This window comes from Metopolophium dirhodum, chromosome 1 (assembly GCF_019925205.1).
Source record: "Metopolophium dirhodum isolate CAU chromosome 1, ASM1992520v1, whole genome shotgun sequence".
NCBI lineage: Eukaryota > Metazoa > Arthropoda > Insecta > Hemiptera > Aphididae > Metopolophium > Metopolophium dirhodum.
In genome coordinates, this window is record NC_083560.1 from 149,988,919 (window position 1) to 150,005,952 (window position 17,034).

The 17,034-nt window shown below is 41.0% G+C and overlaps 2 protein-coding genes across 2 annotated transcripts; one reads left to right on the plus strand and one right to left on the minus strand.

Moving 5' to 3' along the window:
• Nucleotides 1–1,475: 1,475 nt before the first annotated feature.
• LOC132933364 (ATP-dependent DNA helicase PIF6-like) lies at nt 1,476–2,426 on the plus strand. The gene has a single exon (XM_060999659.1). It carries the CDS (start codon nt 1,476–1,478, stop codon nt 2,424–2,426), a length of 951 nt encoding a protein of 316 aa, XP_060855642.1.
• A 2,908-nt stretch (nt 2,427–5,334) lies between these two features.
• LOC132936638 (facilitated trehalose transporter Tret1-like) lies at nt 5,335–10,163 on the minus strand. Its single transcript, XM_061003397.1, has 6 exons — nt 10,121–10,163; nt 9,672–10,031; nt 9,024–9,283; nt 8,729–8,944; nt 8,315–8,569; nt 5,335–5,586 (listed from the first exon to the last, which is right to left on the minus strand). The coding sequence occupies exons 1-6, from the start codon at nt 10,161–10,163 to the stop codon at nt 5,335–5,337; spliced, it is 1,386 nt and encodes a 461-aa protein (XP_060859380.1).
• Between the last annotated feature and the right edge of the window lie 6,871 nt (nt 10,164–17,034).

Genomic DNA, 17,034 nt, shown 5'->3' on the forward strand with positions numbered 1-17,034 from the left:
CATCTGCTTACACATACGACTGCCCGACCGTCAGCTATGAAAAACAAGGTCCGCGCTCAAGGTGCAAGCAATCGGAGCGGACTGAAACGCTGAGCGCGGACTCACGGGAAAAACCAATAACCGTGTTCCTGGCGTATCAACGCACTGAGGAAGGGAAGACCTGATAGGCACGTCAAAAGACCCCGACGTGGGTCCTCGTATAACGACGACCGAGGTGATGAAGGGCACCTTCCTTTTCCGCACGAGAACCATCTACCCAAGTGGGGGAATAATACCATCTGCGACAAACCATTGGGCTCGGGCGAGAGGCACCAGAGCATGACGAGGGAAGCAGACGCGGAACTTCGTCGGCGCGCTGGCGCTTCTAGCACGAACCTGACTGAGAGCACACGGGCCCGACCAACTCGTGTGCGAACACGTGCAAGGGGGAAGTCCGGCTGGGGGACACCCTCCGTCAGGCACTCAAACCCGATCATTCGGTACGGACACGGCACCCGGCAAAAGAAAACCGTACCACTCATAAAAGGTCGCGTCGCGGTAGCGTAAACAACTGCCCCGACGCCGATGCTAGTGGGAAAAGAGTCGTTGTGAGTACTCTGGATAACGGATCCTTCAATCTCATCTCGCGGGCGACGAGGATAGCCCCACTGAAAACCCGACTCAGCTAACGCCCGAACGGTAACAGTGCCCGTCGAGCTGTGTGGCGTGCGTCCGGCCGACGTGCGCGTATACCTCGCGTGCTCGCGCTCGCCGGCTGCGCGTGGGCTGTCGGGAGTAGCGCCTTAGTAGAAGGGGAGGAATTTGACTGGGTCGAATCCAGCGCTCGCAGACGCGGATCAGCGAGACCCAACCATCTATCTCGGACGGGAGTAGCCGGCGGGGGAACGTCAGTCTGGCGCCAGGGCACCCTGAACTTAACCCGTCGGAGGGATGCGACCGCGTCACAAAGGCGTGAAGGAGCCGCCCTCGAGAAAATTGGCTAAAGGTGTAAAAACCCCCGAGGGAATGGTCTTATACTCCCCGTCTCACAGTGGTTTTCAATGTCCGTTCAAAATGAAAATCAATTAAACCGTGAACAAAGAATTGTATATGATTCAGTAATGTCGTCTGTTAACAATATTGAAAACAAAATATTATTTTTAGATGCTCCTGGGGGCACGGGTACAACTTTTTTGATAAATTTACTTCTTGCAAAAGTAAGATATGGTGGAAAAATTGCTCTTGCGGTAGCGTCATCTGGCATTGCAGCTACGCTATTAGTAGGGGGCCGAATAGCTCATTCTACATTTAAACTTCCTTTGAAATATGATAGTGACGATATTACGAGTGTCTGTAACGTTTCAAATCAAAGTGGTACTAGTAAATTGATGCAGGACTGTTGTCTAATTATTTGGGACGAAGCGTCAATGTCCCAAAAAACTTCATTTGAAGCTTTAGATAGAACGATGTGAGACTTGCGTCATAATAATAGTCCTATGGGTGGCTGCACAGTGTTGTTCTCTGGAGACTTCCGTCAGATCTTGCCTGTGGTTACAAGAGGGACAAGAGCTGATGAAGTCAACGCGTCTTTGAAAAGATCCTACTTATGGCCTTATATAAAAATATTAGAACTTAAAACTAGTATGAGAGTGCTATGTACAGATCAAGATAATATAAATTTTGTCAAAGATTTACTTTTAATAGGCAAAGGAGAATTTCAAGCAACGAATGATAAAATAAATATTAAAAGTTTCTGTTATTCAGTACCCACTATAACAAAATTGGTTCAAAACGTGTACCCGAACATTCAAAATATATCTTCTAAATCATTGAAATGGTTTCAAGAAAGGGCTATTTTGTCACCAACAAATGAGCAAGTCGACAAAATAAATGATTTGATTCTATCTAGGTTTGACGCTCAATCACAAATGTACTATTCAGTTGATACAGTTTTAGAAAAAGAGGATGCAGTCCATTTCCCAACTGAATTTCTTAACTCTTTAAAACCTCCTGGAGTCCCACCACATAAACTGATTTTAAAAATAGGGGCACCTATTATTTTAATGAGAAATTTGAGCCCACCCACACTTTGCAACGGTACAAGACTACAAATCAAAAAATTGAGAAGTTCATTACTCGAGTGCATAATATTAACAGGCTGTGGTAATGGAAAAACTGTTTTAATACCAAGAATACCAATTATACCCTCAGATTTACCTTTTAAGTTTAAACGTATTCAATTTCCCGTTAAATTAGCATTTGCAATGACTATAAATAAAGCACAGGGACAAACACTTAACGTTGCTGGAATTGACCTAATTGTTCAATGTTTTTCTCACGGTCAACTATACGTCGCCCTGTCACGTGTGACATCCAAATTTAATTTGTATATTTTTGCCCCTGATCCAGAAAAAGTTGATAACGTTGTTTATAAAGAAATTTTTTAAGTCTTTGAATAATTATCAAAATACTGGCATAATTCATCTTTTGTTCCATCCATAGTTATACCTACAAAATGTACATACACAATTTACATACATCTGAGAAATCTTGCAATAGCGAAGCATTGCCGGGTCAGCTAGTATTTTTATATATGTAGATTATAATTACTTACCTTGACCATCTTCTGTTATAATATCATCATATTTTGAATCGGCATTTTGGGTTCTTCCAGCCATTTTAATGAATAATAATATGCAATCACCGACAAACGTCTTTGCTTATTAAGATTCGTAATGAATGACACGCGTAAACTATATATTATGCAAGTGTGTGTGTATCAAAAAAATCTAGCAAAGCATGGGACTTTCCCAAAAATAAATAACCATGATAACAATTTAAATCTCCGCACGTCTCTATTAAATATGTCCGTTTGATATTTATTTAAGCAACAACAATAAAATACTTATTTTATTTATAACAATAAATTAATTATATGATAAATGGAATTAAGAAAAGTAAAATAAAATTTTGTAAATCTAGAAAATATTAGAATGTTTAAATCTAACAAAATTAAATAATAAATAAATAAATAGAAAAACATTGTACCAATGTATGAAAATATATTATATTTAAGAGGATATCATCGCACCCGCATGTGTTCTATTCGCTTCTACACCTACGACATAGCAAATTTTCGTTCCCTAGTTTCGATCAATTACGGACCCCGTAAGTCGATTTTCTAGTGTCGGGTGCTGGAGTCCACTGAACCTGGCACTCGCAAATGGAAAATAGATTTTGGGCGGTTATACTTAAGTTACAAATTCCAAATTTGTAGTTACGAATTATTACGAAGTGGTTACTAGTTTGTGAAACCATTTTTGTAACAAAATGTGAACTTTGCGATGCCAGGGTCAGCGACCTACCAATGAGGACAAGATTACCAAGTTTGCCAGAAAACACGAGAAAAGACTAGATAAACACACCAATCTCTAGCAGCAATTCAACTACTTTATAACTCTCAATACATTAGGCGTCTCAAACGCCGAAGACCATGAATTAGTATAAATTATTAGACTAAGGATTTGGATCTTTCCACTGGGAGTGATAACCCAAACATGTTTTTTGTATATATTGTTGCGTTCACCCGTTTTACAGGAGATGGTGACAGGATAGGATGATGGTAGAAGCGTCAAATGATCAACACATTGTGGTTCGATGTAAATGTTTATTAAAAGACAAGTAATTTATAATGATTTAGCTATTCGAATAAACGACAGTCACTGGTGTCTTATAAAATAAGCGATTGCTCGAATATTCCGTTTCGAGTCCGAAATACGCCTTTAACGAATATAATCTAAGTCCAAAAGAGAAAATAGTGATTTACCAGAAGCGAAGAGGTACAGGAGTGCGTGCGTACGGTGGCAAGTTCACGTCTGTCACGTCTGAATAATGGGCCATTCCCAGAGCTCCCATATAGTCCTATCCCCTCTCTTTACTAGATCCCTGGCGGGCTGCGTTCTCATTGGTTCTCACAGTCCGTTGGGCCTTTTATAATTAGATGGTTGACTATTTCGTAGTGCGAACACTGACCTATGTCTCAGGGTTGCAGATGTGCCTTTGGTCGATGCAGGATACCATTATAATAAGTGCGTATACCCACGACCGTGTTGTCATAGTGCCAAGATCTAATTCATAGAATCTAATATACGTCGAAGAGTGAGGCGGATGCTAAGGCTGTTGCTAACAATTATAATGTTTCTCTCCCAGGGTCTCGTGAACAACGCTGACTTCATCTCGACTATTTATGTGTTACAATAGTATATTAGATATTTGTATATTATAACAATTTGTAGGGGTGGAGTAGAGGGATCCCGTACATGGCAATATTTACTAAATATTTATTCATTAATTTATAATTTTTAATATGTATGTACCCCTGTTAAATGTATTGTTAAAGATCATTGATCGTTATTATAAAAAAGCCTTCAGGTGGTTTAAAAAAAAAAAATAATTTAGATCTACAACCAGGGAAGTTGGATATATTTATTAACGATAATAATACTTGTAGTAATAATCATAATGTCAATAATTTATCTCCAGATAAAAGTTTTCAATTGTATGAAAATTATGGTAAAAATAATTGTTGTTTACAAGATAAATTATCACAACTAATTACGAAATATCATATGTCACATAATTGTGTAAATGAATTACTCGTTACATTATGATCGGAAGGTTTGGACTTACCTAAAGATGTTAGATCATTATTGAAAACAAATAAATCGTACATAGTTTTACTTCTGTTATTTTTTTACTATTGTTTACGAATTCCAATTACTTGTGTTCAAAACTTACTGAAATTTAACTATATTGTGTAATAGAACCTTTATCTTGTTTCTTATCTATTATTTTTTTTTTTTACTTCTATCGGAGCTAGAGTTTCTAATTGGGCTAGATACTTTAATAGGGCTTCCTAAATTTATAAACTGCTGTGTCTCGTCCAATACTTCTGAATTTACACTTTCTTCATTTGACGGATTAGCTACTTCCAAAGAGATGTATTTGTTTCTGTGTTGTGCATACAATACTTCTAATACTAATTTAATACGCCTTGAATTCTCCAATAATAATGTAATCTTAAAATTGGTTTTACTTTTAATAATTGTATACATTTTTTTATGTATTATACGTATTTGTAACAAATTAAATTAATTATTCACTCACAATAATACGGAGTTTATTGATGATGCCAAGTGTAAATGTGAACAGTTTTTCTTTTTTATTACATACCTATGAATTATCATTACAAAAATGCTATCCTGGTAGATATTTTGTTTTTGTTATTTATTTATTATTTTGACATTTGTGAACAATAATAAATTGTTTTCACTTAAAATACGCACATTGTTTATCTTAAACATCATTAGTTGATGACGGAGAGTTATCGTTACCCGCCAACTTCAACTGTATCTCAGTCAAACTTTTATTCTTCGTCTCTGGGACTGTATACCACACGAATAGGGCACCCAACGCACAAAATAAACTATATATCCAAAAAAGACCAAGAAAACCAATCGAATTTGTAGTAACAAATGTTAAGTATGTTACTGCAAATACCAAAATCCAGTTTGTAGCAGTAGCTAAGCTTGTGCCATACGGTTTGACCTGAAAACAATCAAATTAGTTAAATATTTTAGAATAGGTAAACTAATTAAAGTAATCTATTGTTCATTATTACATTATATGACGTAACTAGTGAACTAAAAGCGTTGGTAGTCAGAGTTAGGAAAGTTACTAAATACCTATTTAACTAGTTACAAGTTACACAAATTACTAGATAATTTTGTATTATTTAACTATGTTACACTTAAAGTTAAAAGTGACATTGGTAAATGTATAAAGAATTATTGACCGGCCTCGGGCTAGGTAAAATAATGTTAAGATCATTAATAATGATTCATTAAGCTAAAAAGAAAGATTGTTTCAACCATGATCATATATAACCACTGAATATCCACTGGCCGGATAAATTGTGAAAACCAAAATGTACGAATTAAACGTTTTGATTTTTTTCTTTTGAATTCCCACTTATGAATTATCAAAGAACAAAAATCACAATGTAACTTTTTGTTGTAACTTGTAAATTTCATATTAAGTTACAGGAAAATTTGTATCTAGTTACAAGTTAGAGTTAAATTAAAAATTAATAACTTGTTAGAAATTACATGTTACAAAAGTAACCAAGTACTAAACTTAGTTGCATGTAACTATGATATGCCCAACCATGCTAGTAGTTGGCACGGTTTCGTTCCTAATTGACGAAATACCTTTTTTTATTTAATACTTATAAACAATTGTATTGTAATTAAATACACAAGATAATTTTAATAAGCAATTATATTTTTTATAGATTAAGATCATTTTTAATTTTATATTACTACTAGCTGAATTACCCGGCTTCGCCCGTGTGTAGTTTTTGTTTTATCAAAATTAAATTCTTAAATCAACACAAATTGTTGTGTTTTAAAGAAGAAAAAATGTATTTTACTTAATGCTATCAAGTGCTAAAAAAGTAGTAGTTGCTGAATTATAAAGACAACAAAAATAATAATAATAGTATTTACAAATGATACTAATGATTCTGATACACATATTGTTATTAAAAAATGTTTCTATAATTATATATAACTTTTTTTATGAATATTTACAAATCATACGTAGTTGCTCAATTCTAATATGGTTTAAGTCAAAACCTCTTGGTATACTACATTTAGAGTTTTATTTTGTGGTGCATAAACGTACAAATGGTCAGGTCTTCCAACTCTAGAAAATGCCACACACAATTGTCCGTGTGAGAAACAGTTATTTTCTAAATCTACACCACAATAAGTTAAAGTCTGACATTGAGCTTTGTTTATTGTCATTGCAAAACAGACTTTTATTGGAAACTGAACTCTTCTAAACTTAACTGGAAAATCGTTGGGGTATAATGGTATTTTTGGTAAAAATATTTTTTCTCCCTTAGCACATCCGGTCAAAATTTCAGCTTCGATTACATTTTTTGTAAGAGAGGTGACACGAAGCCTAGTCGAAATGCGATAAACGTGTTACGACCGACGAAATGTATTATTATTTTTAGTCAGTGTTTTCTATACAACTCATTAAATAGTTTATTATATAGCCTCGGAACAATTCATAACACACACAAAAAAAAAGGTCAGAGTCCAGGTAGACGGAAACCTTCGGACCACCGTGCCGTACCGTATTTCCCGTTATCGGCCGACTGCTATTGTTATTTATTATATGAATATAGATATACAAATTACACGTAAAAATTTATTTTTGCCAATTACAACCCTTTAAAATCAAAATTTTGAAAATCGGGCGACGTGGTGACACTCACGAAGGTATTTGGAACAACTTTGTGAAAAAAAATTGGAAAAAAGTTAAATAGCGTCGTCACAAAATTGGTACATAAAAAAGGCCTGTTCTTTTATATATATAAGGATAATAAAATATTTAAAACAAAAAATTATGCCATGTATTGTGATAGAAAATTACGTATTGAAGTGATTCATATTTATGGATATTATTGTTAAACCTATTGATGTTACAATAACCAAAATTATTAATTAATTAAATTATTATGTATTAGCTAAAGTAACAATAATACAAACAATTATAATATAAAACTTAATATAGGTATTTAAACTGGTTGATGATCAAATTACATTTAGCAACATTTTATAAAATTGTAACGCATATAAAATAAAATATAAATATATTATAGGTATATTTCTTATTTTCCTATTGATAATTGTCAATTAGGTTGTTAATCAGACAAGATTAACAGTCACATTAAATTAATTTGTATACTTTGTAATTATGAAAATAATATAACTTTAAAAAAATATCCTTTATATATATAATAATGATGACTAAATAAATAATTATAAGAATAATTGTATATTGAGATGTAAAATTAAAAAACGTCATAAAATAAATCTATTAAAAATGTTATAAAAAAAAAATTATTTATTTTCAAAATTTAACATTTTAAACACATTTCATTCATGCAATGCATGTTTCCCAATGCATATGTAAAATTTACAGGTTTATTTGTTAATTAAATAATTCTAACCAAAATAAGCCCACGAATAATTGAATAGTATTTACTTAAAACAATAGATTGTTAAATGAACTTAACTGCTTTTATGTTTAAGTACAAAACTACAATCTATTTTATGTTTTACATGTAAAAATCGGGTTGACTTCTACTAACACTTTTAGTTCACTAGTCCCACTACTTCAACATGTGATGAGGTGCCGTGCTCCAACCTTATTAGATAATATTAGTTATAATACAAAAAGGGTATACAAAAGTTAAACGTACTTCGTTGGAGAATATCTCTCCCATAACTACCCATGGAATAGGTCCAAAGCCCAAAGAGAAAGCCGAAATATATAACGCAATGAGAATCAGTGGTAGCCACGATAGAATTGAGTCTTTATGGACTGATTTGCGGCTCATTTCAAGGTATAAACCTAAGCAGAAGAAACTAATGCTCATCACAATTGCTGAAACTATCAATAATACTCGACGACCAGCCTTGTCTACAATCATCATTGCTACGAATGTCATTACGAGCTATAAAATAAAGAAAAAGTATTTATTTATTAATTAATAAAACTAATATCATACCTGCTAAAAATACAATATTATAATGATTTAGACAAACAATGCGTTAGAAGGTGTAAAAATGAATATTCACTCATTATGACCCAGTGTTTTATTAAAAAAAATCACCTGAACTATTCCGACAGCTATAACTGAAGTATTTGTGGTTATCGAGCTTCCAATTTCGTTAAATATGTAACCCATATAGAAGATGATAGCATTTATTCCACTCGTCTGCTGGAAAAACATACAACCAATACCGATCAAGAGTGACTTGCGATTGGCCTTGTTAGCCATCACTTTAGTAAATGTGTCCTGATTAGCTTTTTGAAGTTCAATTTCCGTCTATCATAAAAAAAAAAACCCTAAATATATTCAATTTCAATATTCATCAGACGTAATGTAAAAACGCATTCTTCCAAACCTTTATCACGGTTAATTCGCTAGCAATGTCTGCATCATTTTCTTCTCGAAGTTTTTTCATTGATGTATTAGCATTTTTGTCTTTCTTCTTATACATAAAGAAATATGGTGATTCGGGTATGAAAAACGTTAGTACCACATGTAAAATAGTCCAAATCCCACATAACAAATTAAATGTATGGTATTCGACCACCGAGCCGATTATGTAGGAATAAAGAATTCCAATTACTACATAGACTTGAAATATTGTTCCCAAAGTACCTATAGGAATCCATACATAAACATAAAAGTTCAATAAACATGGTACATAATATCTAATATTAGAATATTTTTTGAACTAAAGTACAGTTAGCTAAGTCCCAGTAGAAGCCGCCTATTAGGAACGATTTTGGACCAAGATGAAATATGTTAATTATCCGATTGTTTCTAATAAGCGTAATTGGTTATCGCCAAATAACCGGGTTTCGTCGTCGAAATTGCCCGAATTGTTTGAAAAAAACTACGTGTTGCTTCAATGATCCAGTTAATTTAATAAAGGCAATAGACATTTTGTTTCGATAACGTATCAATTATCAGTGTTCCTAACAAGCAGCTTCTACTGTATATAGATTATTTGAATGTTTTATCATGTGTTCGATCTTGAATTAACCTCTAATATGTGGTTGAGAAATTTCAGCAACGTAGGTCGGTATGACTGTACATAGTGCACCAACGCCAACGCCCTGTAGTACTCTGCCTGCCAATAACATCCATGAAGCATTGGCCATGGTGAGAAATATCCATCCAACGATGATGATGATCTCAAATAATACCATACTGTAACGGCGGCCGATCGTTGCCGATAACTTACCGGCAGGTAATGCGCCAAAAACCGCACCGATACCAAAAATGGAACCAAAACTCTTTAAATCGTCTACGGAAATCGGAAAGCCAACTCCATTTTGTAATAATGTATTGGCTGGTGACGTCCAACCCAGAATCGTACCCATTACCATTGCTCCGAGAGTAGCTGAAATCCAATAATTGTTGTGTATAGTGTTATGAAAATAAGTTTTGAATTTTAAATATTTATATGATACTGTTCAACGATTGCCTTACCGATTAAAGAAAATACTATTTGATTTCTAACACCTTTAGACATCTTGATGTAATGTACAAAAATTTTATTTTCTAGTTCTTAAATGTGTTTTTAAAATAACTAATAATACACAGTATATTATAATAGACGAAGAACAATTTAACGGATGTTAGTTTTTTATTTATATTTCAAACAGACAAACAGTGATTATTTTATATTATTTATTATTATTATAATTTGAATACGGCCAGCATACATAATAATGTTTCGCCAGTCTGTAGCGTACACCTACTTACAGAAGAGGATTATGGGTGGTTGAATACTCAAAGGCAACTGGTTGAAATTATGACTTGCCGTTTATTAATACTTGCATAAAGGTGCGGCTACAATACACGGATCTACAAAAAAATGTGAAATGTATTTATGATACTGGAGAAGCTATGTCAGGAAAAGAACCCACAAAAACCGACAAAAAGAAATTTAAAATTATGTACGCCACTTTGGAGAATTAAAATATCGAGTTTGAAACTCAGTTATCAGTGATTATTCGTCAAATTGATAAACCTGGGATGGACTCAGTCGACAAGTAACGGGAGGAGTTTGAAACTTTGGTTAATTAAAATAATGGTGGATGAGTACCTACCTGAATCTAATACATGGTGGGTGGGGGTGGGGGTGGGGGGGTTAAGCAATTTCATTATGTAAACGAAACCTAGCGCAACACCTACTAATTTTTTACAAATTAAAATTGGCTATTCCAAATTTTAAAGGAGATCCAAAAAAATATACGAGTTTTTGTAACATATTGGAAATCATTTTATACGAAAATCTAAATATAAAACCGGTGGTAGGATAAAAAAGAGAGTTCTGGCATGTCATCCTGCTGGCTCATCCTTATACCCTCTGCTCATCCTTTGTACACCTTCTGCGCATCCCATGGTTGATCATCCCGCACATCTATCACACAATTATACGATATACCCCCGCTACCCCGCTCTTCGCAGCCAACACTGCCACCGTGCGTGGAAAATAATTTAAAAATTTATTTACCGGACCGGGGCGAGAACCCGAGTCGATCGCTTGACATGCGGATCACCGCACCACTAAGCAACTTACTCGCATATGCTTTAAAGGTATATTCTATATCATTTAACTGGTGTTTACGACAATCTAGCGAAACCACAGCCAAGGAGGTGGGGCATGTGTGTTTCGCTGGGCGCCGCGGGGTTGACGGACCGTGGCGCTTGCCGAAGGCCGGGGCGTCCACGTCGCCGGCGGATGGATACTGACTTATAAAGTTTGCTAACACCGAGCCAATCGTCCCATTTACGGTTGATTACGTGAATCAACCGGTGACACGAGATCCAATCACGGCGTCTCCGACGAGCGACTCGCTGGAGTGCGTGAGATGAGAATCACAGAAGGCCGACGCTAGCTCCTATACGCTTAAGGCGTCGCGTCGGGTGATTACTTCTCCGAACATCCCTCATGAGTACCTTGACCGATAGATGGTTTGCATTAGCTATGAGCAAAGATGCGTCCCTGGCGGAAGAGATCAAACCGAGTGGATGGGAAAGCGCACTGGCGTCTCGCAGGAGTGCGGGAGATGAGAATCACAGAAGGCCGACGCTAGCTCCTATATGCTTAAGGCGTCGCGTCGGGTGATTACTTCTCCGAACATCCCTCATGAGTACCTTGACCGATAGATGGTTCGCATTAGCTATGAGCAAAGATGCGTCCCTGGCGGAAGAGATCAAACCGAGTGGATGGGAAAGCGCACCGGCGACTCGGTCGGCGGATGGGCGGTGATCTGGATTCAGTCAATCGTTTACAAATGACCCAGCCCGGGAGGGAGGACTCCGGGGTTGTGCGCCGGAACCAACCTCGACGACTGGGTGCCACCAGTGGCAAAACCTTGAACGCACCAGCCTTAGGGCCGGCAAACTCAGTTTGTCGTCAAAATAAGCACAATTTGTTACCGTAAGACTGAAATCACCGAAGAGTGGGCGGAGTCAGGATCCACATGCCTGATCTACGGGCAGGTAACATCTTAGTAACGTTAGGCGGAAGCGAGGAAGCGGGGGCTAAGGTCCATCGCTCCCGTAAGAACTGCTAAAGAAACTGCGGTGACGACGGCGACGGGGGGTTCGGATCCCTCGCTTCTGAGCGGAAACCGACCGCTACAGACAACACGAGGCCACCAGAACTCTGAAGGTGGCAGAGCGAGGACGGATCTGGGGGGCTGCTGGTTACACCGGGCCGGTGTTCCCGCGCCTGCAATGGTGAAGCGCCCGCCAGTTCGGGAGGGAGCCGGCGGGCCCCCGGAGTGGTCTGACCTAGGTTGCTGAAAGGGCATCGAGGTAACCCCGTGAAGACTTACCGGCGCTCACCCGCCTGGCAAGGACGGCCCAACCGGGCCACGACGAGTCAGGCGGATAGAACGACCTGTACAAGTACACACCTGCTACCGACCGCGCCAAGACGAGTCACGTTGAGAAACTGGCTGACTAATCTGGTCCGGGAAAGGGGCAGGCGGGGTACGGTCTTAACGAAGCTAGCCCTAGAGCTTCGGGTTAACTGAACTGTAATCACAAGGGCCCGGGGCAGGTCATCCTTGGTGCTAGCGAAATGACCAAGGACCTCCGGGTGCCCTGGGCCACCTGTACCTTCCAAGGTGGCAACCTGGTGGTTTAGAATGCGCTAAGCCATAAACGGGTCTGAAATGGGTAGGAAGGCGGGGGGGGCGCTCGAACAAGGCTACACCCTCGAGCGCCCTCACGAAAAGCTCACTCATGACTGTGTGGAATCATGAGGAGCAAAAAGAGCCGCGGAATTGAGCCCGCGGCTGACGATGTCCTGCCCGGGTACAGGATTGGGCGGTTGACGAACGGCCTGAAGGCGTCTTCGCACCCCCGGGCCACCTGAGGGCCCCGTCCCGATCTCAACGCCAGTGGAGGGCGCATCTCCAAACCGAGCTTCCCGGGGTAATAGGAAGTACCTGGAGGTGGTCTCAGAGACTTACCGGTGGCAACGGGGAAGGGTCATCAATGAAGGAAAAGAGGACTGGCTAGGCAGCTTTCAGCAGACCAGCCACTCCAACAGTATTTGTTCGATGACACGCCTAATTTATACCATGCCCCCTCCTCCACACACACCTATGCGTCACAACAATCGACGCTGATACCATACGACGACGTATGTGCAGCGAAACATTCCTCGGAGTTCCTCGGAACAACGCCTGAGGACCCGGTACGATTCATACACAAGGCGGAATCGATATTGTACCAAACGCGTATAGATAGGTCGGCCTGGACTAATATTGTCACGCAGCAGCTGAAGGGTGCAGCCAGTACATTGGGGAACACCATCAGACTACTGGACCTCACCTGGGATGAGTTCCGCGCCGAATTTTTAGAAAAATTCGACAACGTGGGAATACAATCACGACTGCGGGCCGAGATAGTATCCGTCCGACAAACACAAACGCTTATGGAGTTCGTGACACAAAAAAACCAACTCGCGCGCCGCGTCAATACCGGGCTATCTGAAACACAGCTAGTCGGTACGATAGCCGGTCCAACGCGCAACGAATACCGCACACATATCCGATTGCAGAGACCAGCGACTTTCGGAGACCTCCGCCGGGTCGCTGGAATCCTGGAATACACACCAGACGAAACGCCCACACAACAACAGCAGAAACCGGCGTACAAAACATATTCCCAAACCCGCCCGCCCCAACCGAAGCCGCAACCGCGTACACGGGACGGTACTGCAGGTAAACCGCAACCGCCCAACCCGTGCAGGTACTGTGGAGGTCCTCACTGGAACAGTGACTGCCCCGGGAACACGCCGCGTTCGGGAAACTGGAAATGAGTCGACGGACAATTGTCCACGCCGCCGCCTCAAACACACACACACACAACGCTCGGCAATACAGACGGGGATATAACTATCACACGCGCATCGATAAACTCGGCGTCATCAGATATATCACCCATCAAAAACATTAAAATTCCGTTAAGTGGCAGGTCATCATCACCACACACAACGACCCCTACACTGAATTAACACGTACTCATACGGTACACACCCATAGCACAGAGGTAACCGAAACGGATGCTCTGGTAATGGCGGTGCAAACCGCTCCCTATAGTACCGATAACGCGGTTAAGAACCAGTTACCCAGCTATACATCACAACCACCGTCGAATAACGCTAAACGTGTATGCCCCGACAAAATTCCGACCCCCGCGGTCGAACTCGAATTTAGGTCAGGCCCCGTAACAGCTCTACTCGACTCACAAGCACAAAAGTCGTATGTAAGCCCGAACGTAGCACATAAATATGGCACACCCCCACACGGACAACCAACTCAGGTACGAATGGCGGACGGACATACCACAATGACAAGCGGTACCTCCATATTCGTAGCCAGAATCGGAGACCTCACGGTCACCTTCAACGCAGCCATTCTGGAAAATTTGTACTGCGACATGCTCCTAGGTCACGACTTTCTCGTACAAAACGAAGTCACCTTGGACTACACAACGAGCACTATCCATTTAGGTTCGGATAGGAGAACAACAGCGTGCTGGAAAGGGCGGACACCCACCCCAACCCCATTACTAGATGTCGACAAATTAACAATAAACGGTGACCACCACACACGCGCGAAACTCGCCGAAGTAGTACGCAACTACCCGGACGTATAAAACGGTAGGGTAGGACACACCAGGTTAATTGAACACGACATCCTCCTCAAAAACCAAACACCCATAGCACTCAAACCATATCCCTACCCACCGGTAAAACAGGCCACAATCGACACCATGATACGGGACATGGAAGAGCAGGGACTGGTAGAACAGAGCACATCCCCGTGGGCCGCACCCATCGTTCTAGCAAAAAAGAAAGACGGCTCACCCCGACTATGCATTGATTATAGGCGGCTCAATGATATCACTGAGTCTGACGCTTACCCAATGCCCGACCTCAATACGCTGATACGTCAGATGAGAGGCGCAAAAGTATTCAGCGTCCAGGACCTTAAGTCGGGTTACTGGCAGGTCCCACTTCACCAAAACGCGCGAAAATACACGGCATTCCGGACGCGTCGGGGCCTATACCAATTCCGAGTCCTCCCCTTCGGCCTCAAAAACAGCCCCATGACCTTCGTGCGATTAATGGACGAAGTCCTGAGGGGGTACCTGGACGAGTTCGTCCGCGTATATCTAGACGATATAGTGGTGTTTTCGAACACTGTGGACGAACACCAGTGCCACTTGGACAAAGTTCTAGAACGTCTACAGAGACACGGGCTCACATGCAACCCCGAAAAGTGCAAATTCGGAGCCACCGAAATTTCATTTCTCGGACACCTAGTCACCTCCGAAGGAATAGACAAACAACCGGAGAAACTAGAGGGCATCATAAACTACCCCCCACCAACCAAACTGAGGGACCTACGGAAGTTCCTGGGCGTTTGCAACTGGTACAGCCAGTTTGTCGACAACTACGCGGACACCATAGCACCCCTAACGAATAGACTTAAACAGGGGACCAAATGGTCGTGGACCGAAACCGAACAGGCTGCATTTACCAAAATAAAACGCGCCCTGTACGATTCGCCAAAACTGTCGACGCCAGATTACGAAAAACCGTTTTGCCTACAAACCGATGCTAGCGAAATAGGAGCAGGTGCCGTCCTTTTCCAACGGAGTGACAGCCCGGACGAAAGGCGGATAATCGCCTACGCAAGCAAAAAGTTTAGTGATACGCAAACAAGGTACGCCGCGGTGGAACGCGAGTGCCTCGCGATAATCTGGGCAACCGACAAGTTTAGACCATACCTAGAGGCCCGCCGCTTTGACCTATTCACCGACAACTCGGCACTCACATGGCTCCACCGAGCCAAAAACACAAATTCCAAGTTAACCAGGTGGGCACTACAGCTGGCTAACCTGGACTACAAAACCACACATGTGCCCGGCGTACAGAACGAGGCGCCGGACATGCTATCCCGCAACCCAACCACCGGGCTACCGGTAGACGAGGAACACCTCGAGGAACGACTAGTAGGAGTACCCACCTCACCACTCACCACTGCTACTAGCTCACCGGCCGACAATCTGTTCGCCACGACGGACCCGGCTAACACCACTAGTGGTCCCACAATCACACACGCTATGCTCGTGACATGGCAGGCCAATGACCCCAATACACGAGACACAGCGCACAACATGACAACGGACGACCCAGCGCACAATACCGGAAGTACCACGGATAAAAAAAATTAATACAGTTTACCGACGGTCTTCTGCAGATAAAATTGGGCGAACACACACCCGTAGTCATCCAAAAGGACAAGACGCAGAACGTGATCTGGACATACAACGATCACGTACTCGCAAACCACCCGGGCTGGAAAGAAACGTACAGAGCGGTAAAACAACGGTTTTTTTGGAAAGGACAAAAAAACTACATCCGACTGTACGTCAAGTCGTGTCACATATGCGCGTGTACCAAACCACTGAACACGCGCGCAGATGACCCCGCGACCACCAGAATACCCCGACACCCCTGGGAGGTGGTTAGCATAGACCTCATGGGCCCCTACCCGCGTACGAGTAGGGGAAAACAATACATACTGGTCGCCACCGATCTGTTTAGTAGATGGACCGAGGCATACCCCCTCGGAACAGCCACTACAAAAACAATAACCGAAACGCTCGAACGAGAATTCTTTTCACGTTTCGGATACCCCCGTGTGTGCTTAAGCGATAACGGCCCACAGTTCGTAGCAAACGATATGCGTAAAGCGATCGAACAGTGGGGGGCCGAGGGCTGGATAACTCCGGTATATCACCCGAGGGCCAACCCAGTCGAACGCCGTAACCAGGAATTAAAAAAAGGTCTACGCGCGCTACTCATC